We start from the raw sequence: 20,175 nt of genomic DNA on the forward strand, positions 1-20,175 counted from the left end.
AAACAAAAGATAGAATAAAATCTCAAGATAGAGAAAAAAAATTTTTTTTTCAAGTGAACAACTATAACTGACAGCCAGCTTCTCAACAGGAGCAGTAGGACCAGAATGTAAAGGAATGACACATCTCGATTGCCGAATAAAAACACTGCCAACTTAGAATGCTGCACCTGAAAATACCCTGCAAAGTGAAGTAAATAGAATATTCATTATGTGTGATATTGGCCAAAAAATAGACAAATAAACCAATGTATGGTCAGGTGATTGCAGGAGCACCAAAGTATTTGAATGTGGAAAGTAAAAATCTCTTCAACAAGATGTTTCTGGAGCAGCTGGATATTCAGATACAAGGGGAAGAGTGCAACCCATACCTCACATCCACAATCGCCAACTGGAGATGAGTCATAGACAACAGAAAAGTGAAGCTAAAACAATAAAGCTACAGAACAAAATATAAGAGGATATATTCAAGTCCCCAGTGTATGTAGGTAAAAAAAATCTTAGGACATAAAAAGCATGAATTACATAAGAGAAAATTGATAAATTTGGCTTCATCAAAATTAAAACTTCAACAGATACTTAAGAAAATAGACAAACCACGGACATAAAATATTCGCAGCTCATGTATCTGACACAGGACCTGAATCCAGAACATAAAGAACTACACATGCAAACTAAAACCCAATGAGATATCATTTACATACTTTTCTAGAAGAGTTGAAATGAAAGATTGATAATAGCAAATGTTGGAGAGGGTGGGTAGCTAGCAATAGGAGCCCTCTTATATTGCTAGCAGGAGTGTGAAATGGGATCATCATTTTGTAAACAAGTTGGCAGTTTATTAAAAAGCTAAGCATGTATAACCCAGTAATTTTATTCCTGAATATTTATCAAAGATATATGAAAACATGTCAAAAAATACTTGTTAGAAAATGCGCACAGCAGCTATTCCCAATAGCTACTGAAATTGGAAACAGATGCCCATGAGTGGAAGATGGAGAGACACTGGATCTTACATTGGATGCTCTTCAGCAAGAAAGAACCAACATCCACAAACCTCAACAATATGCTAACAAAAGAAGTTGGCCAATGTACAGTTTCAACTGTATGAAGTTCTAGAATAGGCAAAACTCACCTGTGGGGATAGAAGTCAGGTCAGCAATCACTTTGTGGAGGAAGGTGTTGACTGGGAATCAGCATGAAAGAACTTTCTGGATTGTTGGATATTCCAGTTTTTTAAATAAAGATTTTAGTACACCAAAAATAGATCCATTACCAGCAGACTTGCACAAAAAAAACACGAAAGGGATTTTTGGGGGCAGTAGAAAACTAACACAGATGGAAATTCTGAAATAGCAAAGAACAACTGAAAGAGTAAATATAAATAAGTACGGTGCTATCAAATTAAGACAGTAAGACCTTCCAAAGTTAAAATTTATGACAGAAGTACTACAGACAGCAGAAGGGAGTTGCCTTGATCAGTTTGGGTGATTCAAGGTCCCATTAGACATTTCACGTTCATGTCCTTCACTGGCCTCACTTGACACTCAGGTTATGGGATGGGAAATGTGGTGAGTGTGGATCTCCAGAGGGAGCCTTCACAGTAGTTCACACGCTAGGCCAGGGGCCATTAGCTGCCTGTCTCCCTTTCCTGTCAAATGGCAGCTCATATACAAAGCAACAAATTAAATGATTTATTGTGCTGCCATGGCTTAGGTTGTCAGAAGATGCATATAAAAATCATTTCCCAGGCATGGCTGTCTACAAGAACCATGACACTTGGAAGCACAAAGCTGTGGCTTTCCACCAGGTATCTGAAGTGTATTTACAGTTGTGCTGTCTAGATACAGCTCACCAACCAGGGTCATCTTTATCATAAGCTAAGTTGCTTATAATCGCCCACATTCCCCCTTGGCAGGTTTTCAGGGGAGTAGAGCTAGAAGGTTAAATCCAACATTGGTTTCCATTGCAGACTCACCGAGTAACCTCTATGGCCCTGTTAATAACTTAAATACAGTACTCAGACTTTAGGATGTGTGAAAATCACAATCTTATTAAAAGTGATTGTTGGGCCCTTAGGATCCCACTTCCATATTCAGTAGGTCTAGGATCAGGATCAGGATTTACATTTCTAAAGAGTTCCCAGGTGATACTGGATGATGCTGCTCGTCTGAGGACCATGCTTTGAAACCCCTGCCTTAGTAAATGGCAAGAACAACACAAGTGCTACTTTCCTGTTTGCCGGCCACAAAATAGCAAGGATCTCTGCATTCTCTTGGCTTCAACTTTTACAGTATCGTTATTCTGTATTATTTATTCAGATGTCCATCAATAATTGTCTCCTTCGGGAGTTTTTGAGTTTGCATTGCCATAATTTTCACAGTCAGCAGATGGCATTAGTCAGATCTGTTTTAGACTTAAGTCTGCACACATTATCAGAACCTTAAGTCTCATCCCTTGTTGCTCTCCACACACAGTGCTCAGAAGATTCTGCAAAGGTCTCTTCCTGCTGTGGCCCCAGTTCTTCACCAAGCTGCTGCTATTGCCACTGTGGTCAGTTTGTTTGCCAGGCTGCCACATAGTTCTGGTTGACCTTGTGAGCAGATGCATGTCATTCTTCCACTTTGGTCCCCCGCCTTCCCAGGTGCTGGCTCATAGATGCTACTAGATGCTGACTGGATGAGCAGCTAGTCCAGTTTGATGGGAGCCAACCAGCAGCTCCACCTTCTTCATCCAGTCACAGACCCAGGCACAAACATGGGAGTCCTTGCAGAGTTTGGCCCAGATACACCAGCTGCCCCTAGAAGTCATTCCTTCTAGGCAGCCTCACTGTTGCAGCTGGGTTTCTGGTTGGATTGATTTCATGGACAATGGAGAGCAGTGGGCATTTTTTGGCATAAGTTTGTATCCAGCTTTTTTCTCTTCTCACAAAAGGAAGTTTTATCCCCTGCCACACAGTGGCTTTTACCACCAAATTCTGGGAAAGTGGGCCCCCAGGGAGGCTTCAGTCCCCCCACCCCCGCTCTCCGTCCATGTCTTTTATGTCATGGTGCCCTAGGCATTTAGAAGGATATGAAAGTCTGCTGCCACCCTCTGTAGTGCCCACGCCCAGTGGTTTTGGAACTGGCTAGATAGGTCGTTCCTTCTCAACTCAATAGGCTTCTCATGGCCTTGCCTTCACTGAGGACAAAAACATGTGTCCCCAGAGTCCTGCAGCTAGGTGGCAGCAGTCCTTGGGAGCTCTCTCTGCCCCTTCACCCATGTGACAACTCCAGGGCAGGCTGAGTATGGAAGCAGGGGGCTTGGAGTTTCATAGGCCTGGAATCCAGGGGTTCCATCAGAACAAGAAGCATCACACTTGGGAAAGCCTGAAACTGTTGCTTCCTACCAGTTAATTCACACTTCTCCCACCTACTTGTAGTTTCAGTGCTGCCTGGTGACACAGGTGAAGTTCTACTTCCATGAGATTTCAGTTTCCTGGGAAACAGCTCAGAAGTTAACATGAGATCACTTTCTAATGAGTTTTCATGGATAAAGTGTTAGATTTTAGTATTATCAGGAAAGTAATATAAAGTAATAATACATTTTAATTCTGGAATGAATTGAAGATGCATGTTATAATTTTTAGATTAATCACTAAGAACAATAAAAGAATTATGATTCAGGAAAATGAAATAATAAAAAAATTAGGTTATGCCAAAAAGGACAAAATGTGTAAAACAGGTGGTTAAGCAGAAGGCAAATAGTAAAATGACAAACTCAGTATGTCAATAATCACAATAAATACAGAAGGATGAAATACTGCAATTAGAGTACTAACATTGTCAGACTGGCTTTAAAAATTGAACCCAGTTATGTGCTTTTTTAAAAGTAACATCTTTTTTTAATATTATTTTTTAGTTGTTGGTAGATCTTTATGTATTTATGTGGTGCTGAGAATCAAAAACCCAGTGCCTCACACATGCTAGGCAAGCACTCTACTACTGAGCTACAGCCACAGCCCAAAAGTAACATGTTAACTTAAGATTAAATGATTGGAATTAAACAACAACAAAAAAGATGTAGCATGCAGACACCTAAGAAAGCTGATACAGTCATATCAGATCAAACAATGTGGAATTTAAGGAAACATTTCTACCAATAAATGTAAATGTTTTCAAGTAATAAAGAAATCAGTCCACCAGGAGTATAGAAAATTACAAATCTGCATGAAACTGAGAGCATTCTTCCAAATTATATTAAACATTGACAGATTCAAAAGAAAAAATAAAGAAACCCACAGTCATAAAAGACTTAACATATCACTAAAAATCTGATGGAAATAAACATACAAAAAAAAAATCAGTACACATAGGAAACATCTTACTAATAAATGACCTAACCAGTATTTACATAACCTTGCTTTCAAAGATGACAAACAACTCGTTTTTTAAAATGCACATTTTTTTAAAATGCTCATTTTACTATATTTTTTCATAAGCTGAATCATAAATTAAGCCTTATTTAAAACATTAAAATCATTTAGAACATGTTTTCTGTCCATACTAGAATTAAGCTAAAAGGATAGATATAAAATAAAATCCCCAGCTATTTTGGTAACATTAAGCAGCACACCTTTAAATAAACTGCAGGTCAAGGAAAAAAACATGATATTAGAAAACATTTTTAAATGAATTGTAAAAGTACAGCATATCAAAACTTGGTGCAGCTAAAGCAATGCTTGAGGGGAGTTTATAGCCTAAATGGATTTATTAGTTTAAAAAGGAGAAAGGGGAGAGAGGGTTAAAGGCAGTGATCCATACTTCTGTTTCTAAAAGTTAGGGGGTAAAAATCAAATCAAAACTACACAGAAATATTTCTCGTTAATTGCATTTGCAAAAATCCAGTTTGTAAGATACTTCTGGTGATGCTACCAGGAAACAGGTGCTGTCACACATTGCTGGTGGAAATGCAAAATGGAATGATCTCTGTAGAGAGCAAGAAGTTGCTGAATTCAATCTTTTAATATTATCTTGCATAATTATTCACTAACTTACCCTTTCAGCCCTTTTTTAAGGAAATGTATTATTTTCTAAAAATACATTGGCAATAAATAAAGCAAAGTGCCCGTGAATGAGACTGTTTATTGTAGCCTGGCTTGTTGTAGCAGACTAGAAGCAACCCCAGTATCTAGCAGTAGGGGACTGACTGGATAAAAAGTTCCCTGTGGAATGCCTATATAATGGAGGCTTCTACAACTGTCCCCAAAAAGGACTCTCTGTAAACTTCTAGGAATAAACTCCAGAATATTTATAAAGAAGGGAAAAACCCAAAGTAGAAAAAATATCATGGTAGGTTACTAATTTTTTTTTACTGGCAAAGGGAGGAAGGACAGATAGAGGGGAAGTTTTAATTTTTCACATACACACAAATGACATCTATTGATTGTACATGTGAACTCCCAAACTTTTGGAAACCACTTCCTTTCAATCTAAAGGGATTTCCAAACAATAGAAAAAGGAATAACTTCCCCCATTACTTTCTTAAAACAAAGATAACCTTAAAAATAAAACAACACTCTGAGAATGAAAATCATGTGTATTTACATCTATATATATTATATAGAATTTTTAAATTAAAGAATTTATCTCATTGATGAATATTTCAAAATCATAAGTAAAATATTAAAAGATTAAATTCAGCAACTTATTTCTTTAAAAAAAAAAAAAAAGATTCACTTTGACCACATTAAGCTTATCTAAGAAATACTGAAAACAGTCTACCTTTAGGAAAATCTAATATTTTATTCACCAAATTGAAGGAGAAAAATTATGGAAGCAGTTCAATAGATTGCTTTTGAGAAAATTCATCCATTCATGGCATAAAACTAATGCAGATTAAGAGTAAACAGTAACTTCCTTGATCTTATTAAAAGAATGAACAAAACCTCAAGATGATTCCTAATGGGAAAAAAATAATAAAAAATCATTTTTAAATCAGGGAAAGAATGCATACCACCAACACTTCTTTTCAGGTTTATAATGAAAGTCATACCAACTAAAGTAAGAAAACGAAACTAATGGCATAAGGGTTAGGAAGAGAAAAATGTTAATTCATAGAGGATGTCATTGTCTGCATAGTAAAACAAAGGAATCTACAGATTTTTAGGAATAATATTTGTATCAAGGTGGCTGCCTACAGTCAACAAATAAAAATGTTGTGTTTTATATAGCAATAAAAATATTAAGATAATTTTAAATGTATTTACATTGTTCCAAAATTAGCAAGACCTGTGTGCAGAAAGTGATAAAATTTTTTGAAAGACATTTTAAAAGACATGAACACTATATAATGTTCATGGATAGGGAGACAACTCCATAAACTTGTCAATTTGGTTAACAGAGTCAATGCTATTATAATCAAAATTGAACTTACATGGAAGGGTGAGGAGTAAGGAATTGACATGATACTCTTGAAAAGAACTGGCAATTGCTTAGTCACTTTCAGTCCTTACATTTTATAGAAATATTCAGTTCCATGTGAATTAATGACCAAGTTATAAAATCAAAACTAAAAGTTAGACTAAAACGTGGGAAATTATGTTTTCAGCGTGGAATAGAGGAAGGTTTGTTAAAGTAGACATAGAGACAATTATAATGGGAAACACTGAATTTAATTACATTAAGGTTTAATGTAAGAAAATTAGAAGTGCTTCACCTTCACAAAGAACATATAAATTGATGAGAAGAATAAATAATAAAACAGAAAATGTATTGAGACTGGAAATGTAGCGCAGTGGTGGAGCGCTTGCCTAGCAAGGCCCTGGGTTCCATCCCCAGCTCCACGAAAACAAAAAGAAAAGAAATACATAGAAGATACAGATGCATCTCACAGAAGTGATGCATAGCAAATAAACATAGGAATCAATAAATACCCAGTCTCACTAAGAATTAGGAGATGCACAATTAGATGGTTAGATGCCATTTTACTCCCGCTAATAATACCAAAAGTTGGAAAGAATATATGGATCCCAAGGTACTTTTTTTTTAATACTTTGTTTTCATTTTTAAAATTGAACTTTTAAAATTCTTTAAAACCGGGCCATTATAGTTACACATTACAGTGGAATTCATTGTGGTGTATTCATACAGGCACATGACAGTTTGGTCATTTTCATTCCCCTGTTCCTGCTCTTTCCCATCCCTCCACTCCCCATCCCCTTCCTCTTCTCCATTGTTCTCCTTTTCAAGAGGCACTTTTAAACAGTGCAGGTGGGATTATAAATTAGCACACCACCTCTGGGAAGCAATTTATCATTTTCTTGTTTTTTTTTAAAAAAACATTTGCATATCCTGTCGCCCAGCAATTCTTTTAAGTATCTGGTATAAACTAGAGAAACTGCACATTTATTTGCAACAAGAAATGACTCAAACCTCCAACTGCAGAAAATAGAGAAATGCATTGTAGTAAATTCACTTAGTGGACAATTATTTGTGCAGCAAATAAATTAAATGAACTAAAACTACAAAGAACAGCATGGATGAGTCTTAGAAATATAGTGATGAGTAACAACCACCCCAAGCCCCAGAAGACAGCATACAGCACACCATCTTTAGAAAGCTCAGGAAGAGGTAAACCAAGTAATTTTGTTGAAGCAAATATACGTGTGTGAGTGATAGAACTGTGTTTAAAAGAAGCAGTAGAATGATAAAGACAACTTTCATGTCTGTTGTTATTACTGGAGATGGGACCTAGAGACACTGAACCACATTTCCAGTCCTTTTTATTTTTTATTTTGAGAAAGGTTTCACTTAAATTGCCAAAGGAATCATTAAGTTGCCCAGGATGTCCATGAACTTGGCGATCCTCCTGCCTCAGCCTCCTAAATCACTGGGATCATAGGCATGCACCATCACTCTGACAAAAGACAAGATTTAGAATAGTGTGTACCTCTAGGAGCATAAGAATACACATAAATGCAAGTTCATTCTTCAGTAGGGTGGTTTCTGGGATATTCACTATTTGATGCCATAAAGCATAAATAAATGTTTTACGTAATGAGGTACACTTGTATAATTATGTTTATGTAATTACATACTTATATATGATACACAATTATAGCTCTATATACTTATATAATATAAATATTTTTTTGTATGTCAGATACTGGCATTAAAGAAAGATAATTGCATTTTTTTAAAAATAAAATTATTTTGGGAATCCAGTCAAAAGGTTCAGGTCACTAAGAAGGAGGAGGTTAGCTTCAGATTTCTCTGTAATGTCTTCTACACTATGAGACAGTGAAAAAAAATACCAACAAACTATTTGAGGAAGGAGTGTGCTGTGGTTTTATACCCAAACTCTCTTTTAGTGTTAAAATAGCCATACTACCAAGACTGCAGACAGAAAGTTTTGGACATAAATGAGTGCATTAGTTCATTGGGACAACCATATCAGAATAGCATAGAGTGGGTGGCTTAAACAACAAATTTGTTTTCTCATGTCTGGAGGCTGTGAGTCCAAGATCAAGGTGTTGACAAGCTTGGTTTCCACTGAGGCCTCTTCGGGGGCCCACATATGGCCCCACCCCCAACCCACCCCACCCGTCTGCCTCTCCATAAATTATCTGGCTTGTCACACAGGAACCTGGTGCATCTCTTCTTATAAATCCTTCATATAAATCCAGTCATATTGGGCTAGGCCCTGCCCTAATAGCCTCATTTCAACTTAATCTCACTAAAGACCTTCAACTGCAGTTATATTCTAAGGTTCTGATGGTTAGGATTTTAAAATATGAATCTTGGGGTAACACATTTCAGCCCCTAACAATTATCTCCAAGAATATTGTTTCCATGGACTCTTCTTGAGGAAACTACTAGAAGATGAACTTCAGCTAACCAGGAAATGATTGGGGAAACCACGCAAAAGTAATGTCACTGATCACTGAATACATATAACTGTAGCACCAATACTAAAACAGAAGTGGGGCATGCGGTGACAGATCATAATGTAAATATTATATGCCCTGACAATGTAGAGTCATAAAATTACACGAAATCAGAAAGAAGATAGGAATCAGGGTGTTTTCTGATTGCCTCTTCTGTAGTATCAGAACCTACTGATAGATGAAATAGAAAAATCCCAGTTTAGACCTAAATCCCAGTTAAGACCTAGACTTAAATTAAGTGCTGAGATTTTGCATAGGTAAAGATAGCATCTCATTAAAGGAAGAGATGCATTAACTATTGGGAGAACTTAGTAGTCATCTGGAATATGTATTAAGTTAGAGATCTATCTTTTGCATTACACTAAGTTAAATTTCAAATGGATCAAAGAATTAAATGTGAAAAATGAAATTATACAAGTTCTGGGGGGGAAACACATGATAAAATTTCTTGAAACCTTGAGGTGAAGAGGGCCTTCCAATTAGAGCTGAAAATCCACAAGTCACCAGAGATAACTTAATAAACTGAACTCTATAGAAATTGAAATCTGTATCACGCAAATTCTATCAAAGGCAATGGTGTGATCTCCTTAATATATAAAGTGCTTTTTCCAATATACATAATAAAGGCCTAAGAAAAATTAGCAAAATATAAGTACAGATAGTTCACAGAGAAGAAATACAAAAAGATGGTCACTTGTACTCATAAGTAGGAAAATACAGATTTAAATCACATTTTTTCACCTATCATAGTGACAAAGGTCAGTCTATAAGAAATGGGGACATTCCAATTAAACTGCTCCAATCCTGTGGAGGGCAGACATCTATCAAAGTGAAAAGTATGTATTCTTGACATGGCACATCCACATCTGGAAACGTATCCTTCAAGTGCACAAATGTAAGATTCTGCCTATGCAAGGTTACTTATGCAGCATTGCTGTAATAGTGAAAAACTGAGAAAAAGTGGAATAATCCTTAAAAGGATAAACAACAGTATATTACCACAAGGAAATACTATACAGCTATTAACAAAGAATGAGGAAGCTTCCCATACTAAGGGAAAAAGATCTCCACTAAAGACTGCTAGAGCTAATAAAGAAATTTGGCAAAATAATAGGTTACAAATTCAACATACAAAAATCAATACCTTTCCTATATACCAACAACAAGTCTGCTGAAAAGAAATCAGAAAGACACTTCCATTCACGTAATCTCAAAAAAAATAAGTGTGTACTACCTGGCTTTTGAAACACATGAGCTACCAGTCCACAAGGTTACATTTAAGTAAACTAGAACATGAAATATGGCTCTGCTAATCTGCTGTGCAAGGCCCTGAGCAAGATACTTTGCTTCTGGATCAGTTTTCTCCTTCATAGAAAGGCTGTGTAACGGTAGTAAGGGCTCTTAGGACTGTTCCAGGAGTTCACACCAGGACAAACCTAAGTGCCTAGCACGGTGTGGGCACTTACTAAGTACTCAGGTGAATGGTGGCAACTCATGTTCCTGTTCCTTATCCTGATAATAATCAGTATGTTACTGGAGAGGCGCCATCTTAGCTGTTCTTTCTTTGTAGAATCAGACATCCTGGGTCCTTTCCAGCATGGCAGCCCTCTACTGGAGAGTGAAAGGCCAAGGAAAGAAAGCCATTGACTGCCTTCGCCAGGCCCTCCACTACGCTCCTCACCAAATGAAGGTGAGTGGGACTCAGAGGCAGGACCCTCCATCCTGTGGTCCTGTCTGTGGCCCTATGGTTTATTCTGAGCCAGCCTTCCTCCTGCTTGCCCGGTCAGGACACGGTACACAGGTGGGATGGGGCGGGAGACCCCGTAGCCTGGCCTGTAACAAGCCTGTGAACTGTTCACACTAGCTTGCCCCCCGCCTCAGCAAGTTGGAACTTGAGAGAAGGACTTGAGCATCACTGTGAGATAGACATTACTCAGTACCTTTTCAACTGCATTGGTGCCGACCCATTGTGCAGCAAATACATTGGCCTAAGTAGGCTGCCACCCTGGAAGTCTTTCTGGGTTTATCTTATCCTCAGGGAGATGGAAGCCTCTTAAGTTCTTTTGAGTTCGCTTCTAAGCACAGAGACAGAAGCAAATTCCCATTCCTGTACATACATTGGTCAGTTTCCATTCCTTGAATGACTATCCCCTTTTATTGTGTGGTGCTAGGAATCAAATCCAGGGCATTGCAAGTGCTAGGCAAGTATTCTTCCACTGAGCTACACCCTCAGCCCTTAACTTCCTGTTTGACACACTCCCCCACACCTGCCAGCTAACCCTGTACCATCAGTCTTCTCCAAAAGGTGTTAACATTTTAATGGCTGAAAATATGCAGTATTTTTGCAGCACATCTGTATCCGTGTGTGCTGAGTCCTGCATTACTCCAGTTCTCATCCAAAAGACATGGCTTCTGTCTTCCTTGTTTGTGTAGGCAGCATCTGGGATGCCAGAAGGGGCACAGGCTTCATGGTGGGGCATTGCTGTCTAAACAGCTCCACTTGTTACTGGTTTTGTAGCCTTAGGCAAGTTATTGAACTTCTAGGACTTCATCTGAGGATATGTACTCTGTAGATGTCCAGTAGGACACAGAGTTGTTCTTGTTTTCTGTTTCTCTGTGTCTCCTGTGGAACCTGGCCCTGTGTGGTACAGCCAACAGCTCAGGTAACACTTAAAAGGGGAAAAAGTTGGGATGATGACGATGTTGCTGCTTGTTCAGTCCATCATTCTGTGCCTGTGCCTTAGGCAGCGGGGAAGGGCCAAGTCTGCATTGGGATCAGCAAACTTTCTGTAAAGAGCCAGATGGAAACATGTATGCTCCACTAGTTGCCTTGGTTGCAGCTAGTTGATTCTGCCATGGTAGTATGAAGACAACCCAGAAATTCTTAAAGGAATGGGAAAGATCACTCTGGTAAAAACTTCACAGAAGCAGGCAGCAGGCTGAATTTGGCCTGGGGGCTGAAGCTTGTGGTCCCTGCCCAAAATGCTTGGGCTCTATTACTGCTTGAAGTCAAAGTGTGTGTCTGTGCACTTTTATTACCAGTCTGCCCCCAGACAAGAGTTGCATAAGAATAACAACTCCATCACACAGCAGATTGTCTACTTCAACTGGCATGTTGGTTTTGGAGGCAAGACTTTGTCAATGAAAGAAATAATTGATCCATGCTTTGGTTCAGTTTCTTCCTGGCTTGTTCTCCTATCACAGAGCAGTAGCCAATGGCACACCAGCCCTGGAGTGAACCGTTGTTCTACCCCCTACCAGGTGTATCTCTATGGAAGCTCAATAACCCCTGTCTTCACTCCCCTCCCTGCTCCCAGGATGTGCCCCTGATTAGCCTGGCCAACATCTTGCACAATGCCAAGCTCTGGAACGATGCCGTCATAGTGGCCACCATGGCAGTAGAGATCGCACCACACTTTGCTGTGAACCATTTCACACTGGGCAACGTCTACGTGGCAATGGTAAGACGGGTGTGGGCTGCGCAGACCACTGTGCTGCGGTGCAGGGGCACATCTTTGATTTCGAAGCTTCTTTGAATGTGTCATTGTCCTTCAGTTTCCTCTAAGTTTAATATCTAAAACCGCCAGCCCCATCAAGGATAAATTTTACAAATAAGAGGTTAGAGAATTTGGGGTGTTTTGCTTGGTTTGTTTTTTTAGTAGTACACAGATTCATCTAAGTATTTACTGCTCTGAAGTTTCTCACCATGAATAGTAGAATCAGATTTACCTACAATTTTCCAGAAACCTCACCTAACACTCCACGTAGGCACACCCTTGAGCCCTCTTGCTTCCAGGAGGGGTAGGTCCCTGTTACTGCACTCAGGATGCCCACACACACCTCTCTTGCCATATTTTTCCCTTGTGTTATAATTTTTGTTTAGGTGTCCGTCTCTCCCTCTAGACTGTGAGCTCTTTAGAGACAAGACTTCCTCCCCCTGTTCCTAGCACTTCGCAGTGTTTGGCACATAGTAGGTACTCATCAAATATTTAATGAAGGATGAAATTCCACTAGTGTGACAGACACCATTTACAGAGAAAATGGCAACGCCATATTCCCTCATTATGGTCAGAATCAAGGACAGTTTGGGAACTTAAAACCCCAAGGGTCCCCAAAAGCTGTCATAACCAAATTTAACACAAGCATCATGCCATCCACTTTCATCTGAAGCATGGTGTCACACATGGGGCTATTCCCAGGATCCTCTCAATAACAGTTAATAGAATGAGCAGCCCTGAGCTATAAGCTTCATATGTCGTCCTGACTTCAGAGGCAGGAAGTGTGATTTGGCCAGGTTAGTGTTGCTGGATGTGCAGATTTCCCTCTCTGCTTCTTAAAATTGAAGAATCTATTTCTGTCACCAGTAAATGTGAAATTTGCTACTATGAATGAAGAATTCTGTCTGTTGGGTTAGAAAGAGCCACTTAACTAATTGGGTTGGGCTTTTCTTTGAGAGTGTTAATCTAAGTAAAAGATTTAATGCCTTCAATATGGCAGTGATCATTTCCAAATCCCATTCAAATTTGTAAATGTTAGGGAAAATAAAGTCTTTACAAGTCTAATCGAGACACCTGACTTTACTTCCATCTTTGCAGCTCCATAGAAACCCAGGCAGAGGTGTAATGAGCATTATTAGCTGGGCATATGTGCAGAGGTTTCTGTGAGGATTAAATACGAGGGTTTCATAAAGCACCCAGCCCAGTGCCCGGCACATGTCGGGTACTCAGTGACACTAGTTTTTGCTGCTGCCTGAATTGTTCCCTTGGTGGGCTCCAGCCTTTGTGGGGGTGACTGACCCCTTTCCCTGGGCTTCTCTGGCTCAGCTCGGCTTTGTGACGCTGCACATTGAGATCCAGCTACTCCCTCCTTCCTGGTCTGCGCTCTCTGCCAAGCTGTGGATCACTGAGCAGTACTTTAGAATCGTCACTAACGTGGAGGTGCTTTCTGAGCATAAAGAGGTCACAGGCTCCTGTTGGTCTAGGGCTGCATTCCCCTCACTTTTGTCCCTTTCCCCCACAGGAAGAGTTTGAGAAAGCACTGGTGTGGTATGAGTCGACGCTGAAGCTTCAGCCCGAGTTTGTCCCAGCCAAGAACCGGATCCAGACCATTCAGTGTCACTTAATGCTGAAAAAGGGCCGCCGTTCTCCCTAGCACGCTCCTTCTCTCCTCCCTTCACTCATGCTCTCAGAAAAAAGAGTCAGAAAAGAACCCAATCACTGTCGGTATCTACTTTTAATGATGTGTGTGCAAATTACTGAGTAAGACTTAAAGCAGGACTTTCACGTATGTGGGAATTGGTTTGGTTTTGGTTTTCAGTTCTTTCCCCCAGCCACCCTCGGAAGAGGCATCTTCAGAAACACAAATTTTTTAGGAAGAAAACACAGCTTAACGATATCATGTAAATACTGAGCCAAGACATTTCTGGAGCTACGCTCTGTCTCTAAAACCGCGAGGCCTATAGGGCTTTTCTGGGTGGCCCAGCCAGCCTCCTCTGGAGGAGCCAAACCCCACTGCACATCCTCTGCTTCCTGTCGTAGCCTCGGTTGTCAGTGGAGACGCAAGCCCAGCTGGTGCCAGCCAGTGAGAAGCAATGTCCCGCGCTCCCTCCACCACCCCGCAGTCCCCAGTCTTGTCCATTCCATTGCTGCTAGGTAACAAACTCTCAGAGGTAGTTTGCAGGGGAGGAAGGGGAAACGATTTTTAAGACAAAATATTTACAACAACCGAAACTCTTAGGATCACCTGACCTTTGTAATGTTATTTATGTTGGGGAGGGAGGGGGGCTGAGGAGGGGGAATCCACAGTGTACAACATCTTTATCATTTGTACTTTAATTACAAATCTCAAGGAAACCAATACGTTGAAATCCTATATAACAGGTTTATATATATAGAATATGTATATTTGAAGCCCTCTACAGACTGAGTCTATGTTTTACTAATTCTTTGTTCACTGTGTTACCCATCTTGGAACAAGGTGCACCTGGCGGCTCCCTCTCCACTAGGCCTCCCATGAGCTCCTCGGGAGAGAGCAGGATCCAGGGCCAGTGTCTCCACACAATGCCTTTGGCTTTGGTCCTAGGAGAATCGGAAACTCCAACAGTTTGGAATCTTCAAGGGCACATATTGAGAACAAAAATAAAAGTTGTTTATGAGCAAAATGGACCTGTAATGTGATTCTTCTTTAGAACCAGATCATGTGGACGCTGTGGAGCCTGCGGGTACCTCTGCCTCTGAGCTCCCCAGGTCCTGGGATGACCTGATCTTTCTTTCACACCACCAGCTTCTCTGCGGATAACCTGATTAGCTTGAAACACTCAACCAGCCACAGTCCTCAGTCAGGGGGCGAGCGAAGTGGGTGTACAACTGACCTTGCCAGAGTCCGACCCCCTCGCTGAGCACTGGTCCTAAGTTCACCCCAGGGAGCTTCTTGGAGAGCCCTGGGACAGTCGTGCCAGCGTATAGTGGAGCATTCCCTTTGGGCAGGATTCCCCTGAAGAGTCTTCTGAAGACCCCAGAGTGTCAGCAGGTCACCTCAGACATTGGCTCACTGAGCAGGGAGTGTCTGGTTCTGACACAGGCTGTAATTTGTCGGAAGCTGCTGAGTAGTCAAGCACACCTGTGACCTCTGTCTTGCATGCACCTGAACAGTCTTATCATATAAGACTTTGAGAACAGTGAGCTCTTGTTACTGAATAAAGTGAGCCTTGGCTCACTAGGAGGATTGTCATCAATTAACATGTCGAAGTATAGTTCCCTCCTCCATCTCACCAGTGGGGTTTAGTTTTTTTTCCCCAAAACCCTCAACAGTTGCTTCTTGTCTTTTGTTATTTAATTTGCATATAATGAAATGTACTCTGGTCTATAAGCCTTGACGGGCAGCGTCAGGCAGCCATCACGACAGGGTGTCATACCCCCACCACCCCAAGAAGACCCTCTGCTACCCCTCTAATCAAAACTCTCTGACCCTTAACTGGTGGCAGCCACTGGTCTGCTCTCTGCCCCCCAGTTGCTCCTTTTCCATAGGGCCGTGTCAGTGAAATCACACAGTCCATGTCCTTTGGAGTCTAGCTTCGTGCACTAACCTTAGGCACTGGGGACTCGCCCTGCAGTGGGAATCAGTAGCTCATTACTTTTTATTGCCGGGTAGTATTCCATCATTTGCTCACATGCTGGAGGATGCCAGAATGTTTCCAGCTTTGGGAAATTATTAATAAAGCTGCAATGAGCATTCACATGTAGGTTTTTGTGTGCACATGGGTTTTCATCTCTCCTGTGTCAATAATTCAGCAGCTTTTTTTCCTGCTGAGGAGCTTTGGAAAATGAGAACCATCAGCTGGCACCGAATGGCGGCAACTTCAAGTGGGTTTTACAGGAGTATGGCATGGGGGCGAGTGTGAGTCTGTGTATCTGAAAGGAAGGGGAAAGAGCTTGGCTTGTCTATGAAATGATGGGATTATTCCTTCCAATCCAGTATGGTGGGATGCTGCCCTTCGCAGCCAGTGACGTGAAAGCTCAGTGATGTGGCAGAGTAGGGACAGGCACCAACAGGCCAGACAGGTCTTCCACCCCTGCCTCCCAGCTCCCCTGCCCTGTGGCTGCTGATCCAGAACTCCGTGGGCTTATCCACCAACTAGGTCAAAGATCTGACCTGCTCCAGACTACAGATGCCTGTCCCGACTTGCTGGGAGTAGACGGTGGAGTCCAGCTTTCCACCCTGAGGAACAGCCATCAGTGTTCCTTCTGGAAGCTTCCAGAGCAGACTCCCCAGAACTTTAGCCACATGATAGGAGCCACCTCATGGCAACGCCTCTGTGGTGGGGCTCTTCCCGCTTCAGAGAATCCCAGAATGAACTCAATAAACCCAGGTTCCAACTTGATCCTGCCTTTTACAAGCCACAAGATTTTGAGTGAGTCACTGGGCTCTGAGCTGAATTTCTCTTTGAAAGAAAATAATCTGAGAATATGAGGACCACTATTCTTCACTAGGAATCCCTGGGAGAATTGAAAAATAAATAATAAAAAATATGAAGCAGCTCCCCGTAAGACCAGGAAGGAGGTAGCTATTGTCAATGGCACCATATCATAAGAAACTGGGTTCTTGAGAGAATTCCAGGCTTCCAACTCCTCTCAGCACATCATGTGGTCAGGCCAGCTCACTGTCCTGATTTCCAAAGCTAGTGCTTTGTCTAGACCCCAGCAAATGTGGCTTCCTAGTCCTCTGTGATTTCTACCCTCTCTGGGCCTCTTTGTCCGGAGCTTTTCCTGACAACTCTGGCAAACACTGATCACCTTTCTGATCATTATAACACCTTCTGTTTATTAAGCCAGGCAAGAGACTGCAGTCTTCAACATGGAAGATTCATCGGGTTCTTACTGTGTCCGGGGATTATTCTAAAAGCTTACATGGGACGAAGCTCATTTAAGTCTCATGTCAACCCAACCGTGAGGTCCTGCGCTCGTGCAGATCTTAGCCTGCCCATGACCACAGGGAAGCCATGGAGTGGAGGTCTGAGCCCAGACAGTCTACTGCTCAAGCCAGTGCTCCTGCCACCCTGTCATTTATCCATTACCTCATTTAGTCCTCACAACTACAAAATAGGGAGATGATATCACCTCCATTTTTTAAGATGGGAAAACCAAGGCCCAGAGGTCACAGTTACTCTGCAGTGGACTTCAGACCCTAACCAGGCTCAGATCTGCCCACACCAAAAGAGAGCTCTTCTCTGCTCTACGGTGCTGCTTCCAAGCGTGAGTTACTTCTGTAAGTGCTTTTGCTCTCTTTAAGATGGGGTCTTGCCATGTTGTCTGGGTGGCCTTGAACTTCTAGGCTCAAGGGACCCTCCCACTCCAATCTCCTGAGTAGCTGGGACTCTAAGCATGAGCCACCACCCCCAGCTTGGTGCTTCCCCCTTCACTGTCCCCTCTTTGCTCTCAGGTGTGCGGATTGTCTGTCTCACATGTGTCCATGTGTCACATGTCTGTCTCATGGCACTAAATGCAGATTGAAGAAATAGTAAATGCTTGTTTAATACAATGTGACCGGACAAGCAATGTGATTTATGGTCCCTCTGCTTCCTGCCACTAACATTATAATGGACTTTCGCCCACAGATCACAGTTTTTTAGGACGCCAATCTCAGAAAGTAAAATAGCTTGCATTTCTGCAATCGAACTGGAGGGGGGGGGGGGGTCCATCCTCTGCCTCAGGCTCCGTGCCTCAAGTCTGGCTACTAGAGGAAAGTGCCCAGGTGCTCAGGAACCTCACAGGGCCCATTCAACCCTTCACTGGCCAAGGTCTTGCACCACTGGCTGGGGAGATGATGAAATGACTCTGGTGCAGCCAGTTTGAGGGGATCCTCCCCTGTCCTGGTCTCCAGTGACTCCACCCTGACATCTGTACCAGCTGTCCTCCCCTGAAGCAGTGGCCAAGTCAGCAGCCGAGGAGACTCACTTCTAAACTCAACATTTGTGGTTGGTCAGACAGGCATTCCTAGATCACATCCCCTGTGTCCCCATCCTGTGAAGATGAAAATGGGCAATCCCAGGTCTTCCTACAAACAGACTTAGCTTAGCACTTACTGATGTCCAACACCAGGTGAGACGTCGGACACAGTCTTCCCTCCAAGATTCATGATCTAGTTGAAGAGACAAGACTGAGAGAATTAGAGGGGAGGATCTCAGTCCCATTCCAGCAAAACCTGAATATTGTAAGGACCACAAACTGAATGCCCGGTGGATGCACCACCCTGGTCCTCCGTACCTCGATGGCTCAGCCCCAGCCTGCCTCACCATTCTTTTCCTCTGCCATCCCTTTAGTCACTCGCCAAACACGTGTTGCGATGGCTACTGCAGGTCATTCAATCTGGTGGGAGAATAGGAAATAGGGAGGTGGGTGGTGAGAGATGAGGCGGCAGCCAGATCATGAAAGGCCGCTAAGGAGTTCAGACTGTGTCCCGAGTGGTATCAGAGCCACTCCTCGGCTCGCACTTTTAGCTACAAGTCAGTTTTCACATGTGCACCAAACTTCCACATCTCCGTGCTGGTGATCCTGCCAGCTACTCTCCGGTGTTGTTTACTTAATTCTACTTGTTTTCCGAGACCCTGGGGCCACAGGATGCCAGGCTCCTAGGTGTGATAACCCCTCCGACCCTCCTCATGCTGTGCCAAATCGAGCTGATTCTGTATCTCGTCTCCAATCAGACGCTTAGCTCCGTGGCCAATCAATGTCTCCACCCCCTGCTCTTACAACATATCAGCCTGGCTCAAAACAGTGGCTTGATTTAAAAAAAGAGATAGCTACTGAACTAGGGAATCAATGGTGAACAGCTTCCAAAAATACCCTGGAGAAGGTATAGTGCCTCAGGGAGAAGAGACTGGGACAAGGAATGGAAAGGAGAGGGAAGGGCAGAGGGTGTGGCTCAGGGGTAGAGTGCTTGCCTACCATGTGTGAAGTCCTGGGTTCCATCCGGGCACTGCAAAATGATAATGATGATAATAAAGTGAAGAGGAGGAGGAGGAGGAAGAGAGGAGGGGAAAAAGAAGAAAAACTAAGGAGAAGGAAGTCTAAATCAGGACAATGCCAGAAGGTACGTAAAGAAGCTATTTTCACCCCACCTCTAAGGCCCCACTGCTTCTGACCCATGTAAAGTGCTTTGAATAGGGACAGGCACACACTGAGCTGCCAAGAGATGTTAGCTCTTCTTGTAACCCCGGCCTTCATCCTGCCACTAAACCTTTACCTAGTTCTAGAAATAAGTTCCCTTTTTCCTTCTGTTGAGTGTTTCCTTCCAGCCAGGCACAGTGTTGCATGCCTGCAATCCCGGTGGTTTGGGAGGCTGAGGCAGGAGGATTGCAAGTTCAAAGTCATCCTCAACAATTTAGCAAGACCTGACAACTTAGCAAGACTTTGTCTTATAATAAAAAATTGGTTAAAAAAAAAAAAAAAACAGGCTGGGATGTGGCTGAGTGGTTGAGTGCTGCTGGGTTCAATCAATCCCTGGTACCAAAAAAAAAAAAAAAAAAAAGAGTTTGTTCCCTGATTCAAAAACTTGACTGCTTGGGACAGTGATCCCTAGCCTAGAAAGTGGTGTTTGCTCCAAAAGATCTCTTAATAGAAACACCTGGGGAGACTTGCTGATTTCTTCCATTCTGTCTTCCAGTTCATGCACACGCTTCACCTGGAGTCCTGCTCCAGATCATCCACCGGAGGTTTTTATTTCATTAGTCACCTTTTTCCACGAGTAGGATTTCT

General features: G+C 42.1%; 1 protein-coding gene across 2 annotated transcripts in view; it reads left to right on the top strand.

Annotated features, from left to right (window-relative positions):
- Ttc17 (tetratricopeptide repeat domain 17) overlaps window positions 1-15,072 on the top strand; it is a 115,307-nt gene extending 100,235 nt beyond the window's left edge. For both annotated transcript variants that reach the window (XM_076847068.2, XM_076847069.2), the window contains exons 23-25: window positions 10,494-10,613; window positions 12,241-12,384; window positions 13,943-15,072. In XM_076847068.2, coding sequence (XP_076703183.1) covers window positions 10,494-10,613; window positions 12,241-12,384; window positions 13,943-14,074 — 396 coding nt within the window. In that variant the 3' untranslated portion in view covers window positions 14,075-15,072. The remainder of the gene's footprint in view (window positions 1-10,493; window positions 10,614-12,240; window positions 12,385-13,942) is intronic.
- The last annotated feature ends 5,103 nt before the right edge of the window (window positions 15,073-20,175 follow it).

The sequence above is a fragment of the Callospermophilus lateralis genome, chromosome 2, assembly GCF_048772815.1.
Source record: "Callospermophilus lateralis isolate mCalLat2 chromosome 2, mCalLat2.hap1, whole genome shotgun sequence".
Classification (NCBI taxonomy): Eukaryota; Metazoa; Chordata; class Mammalia; order Rodentia; family Sciuridae; genus Callospermophilus; species Callospermophilus lateralis.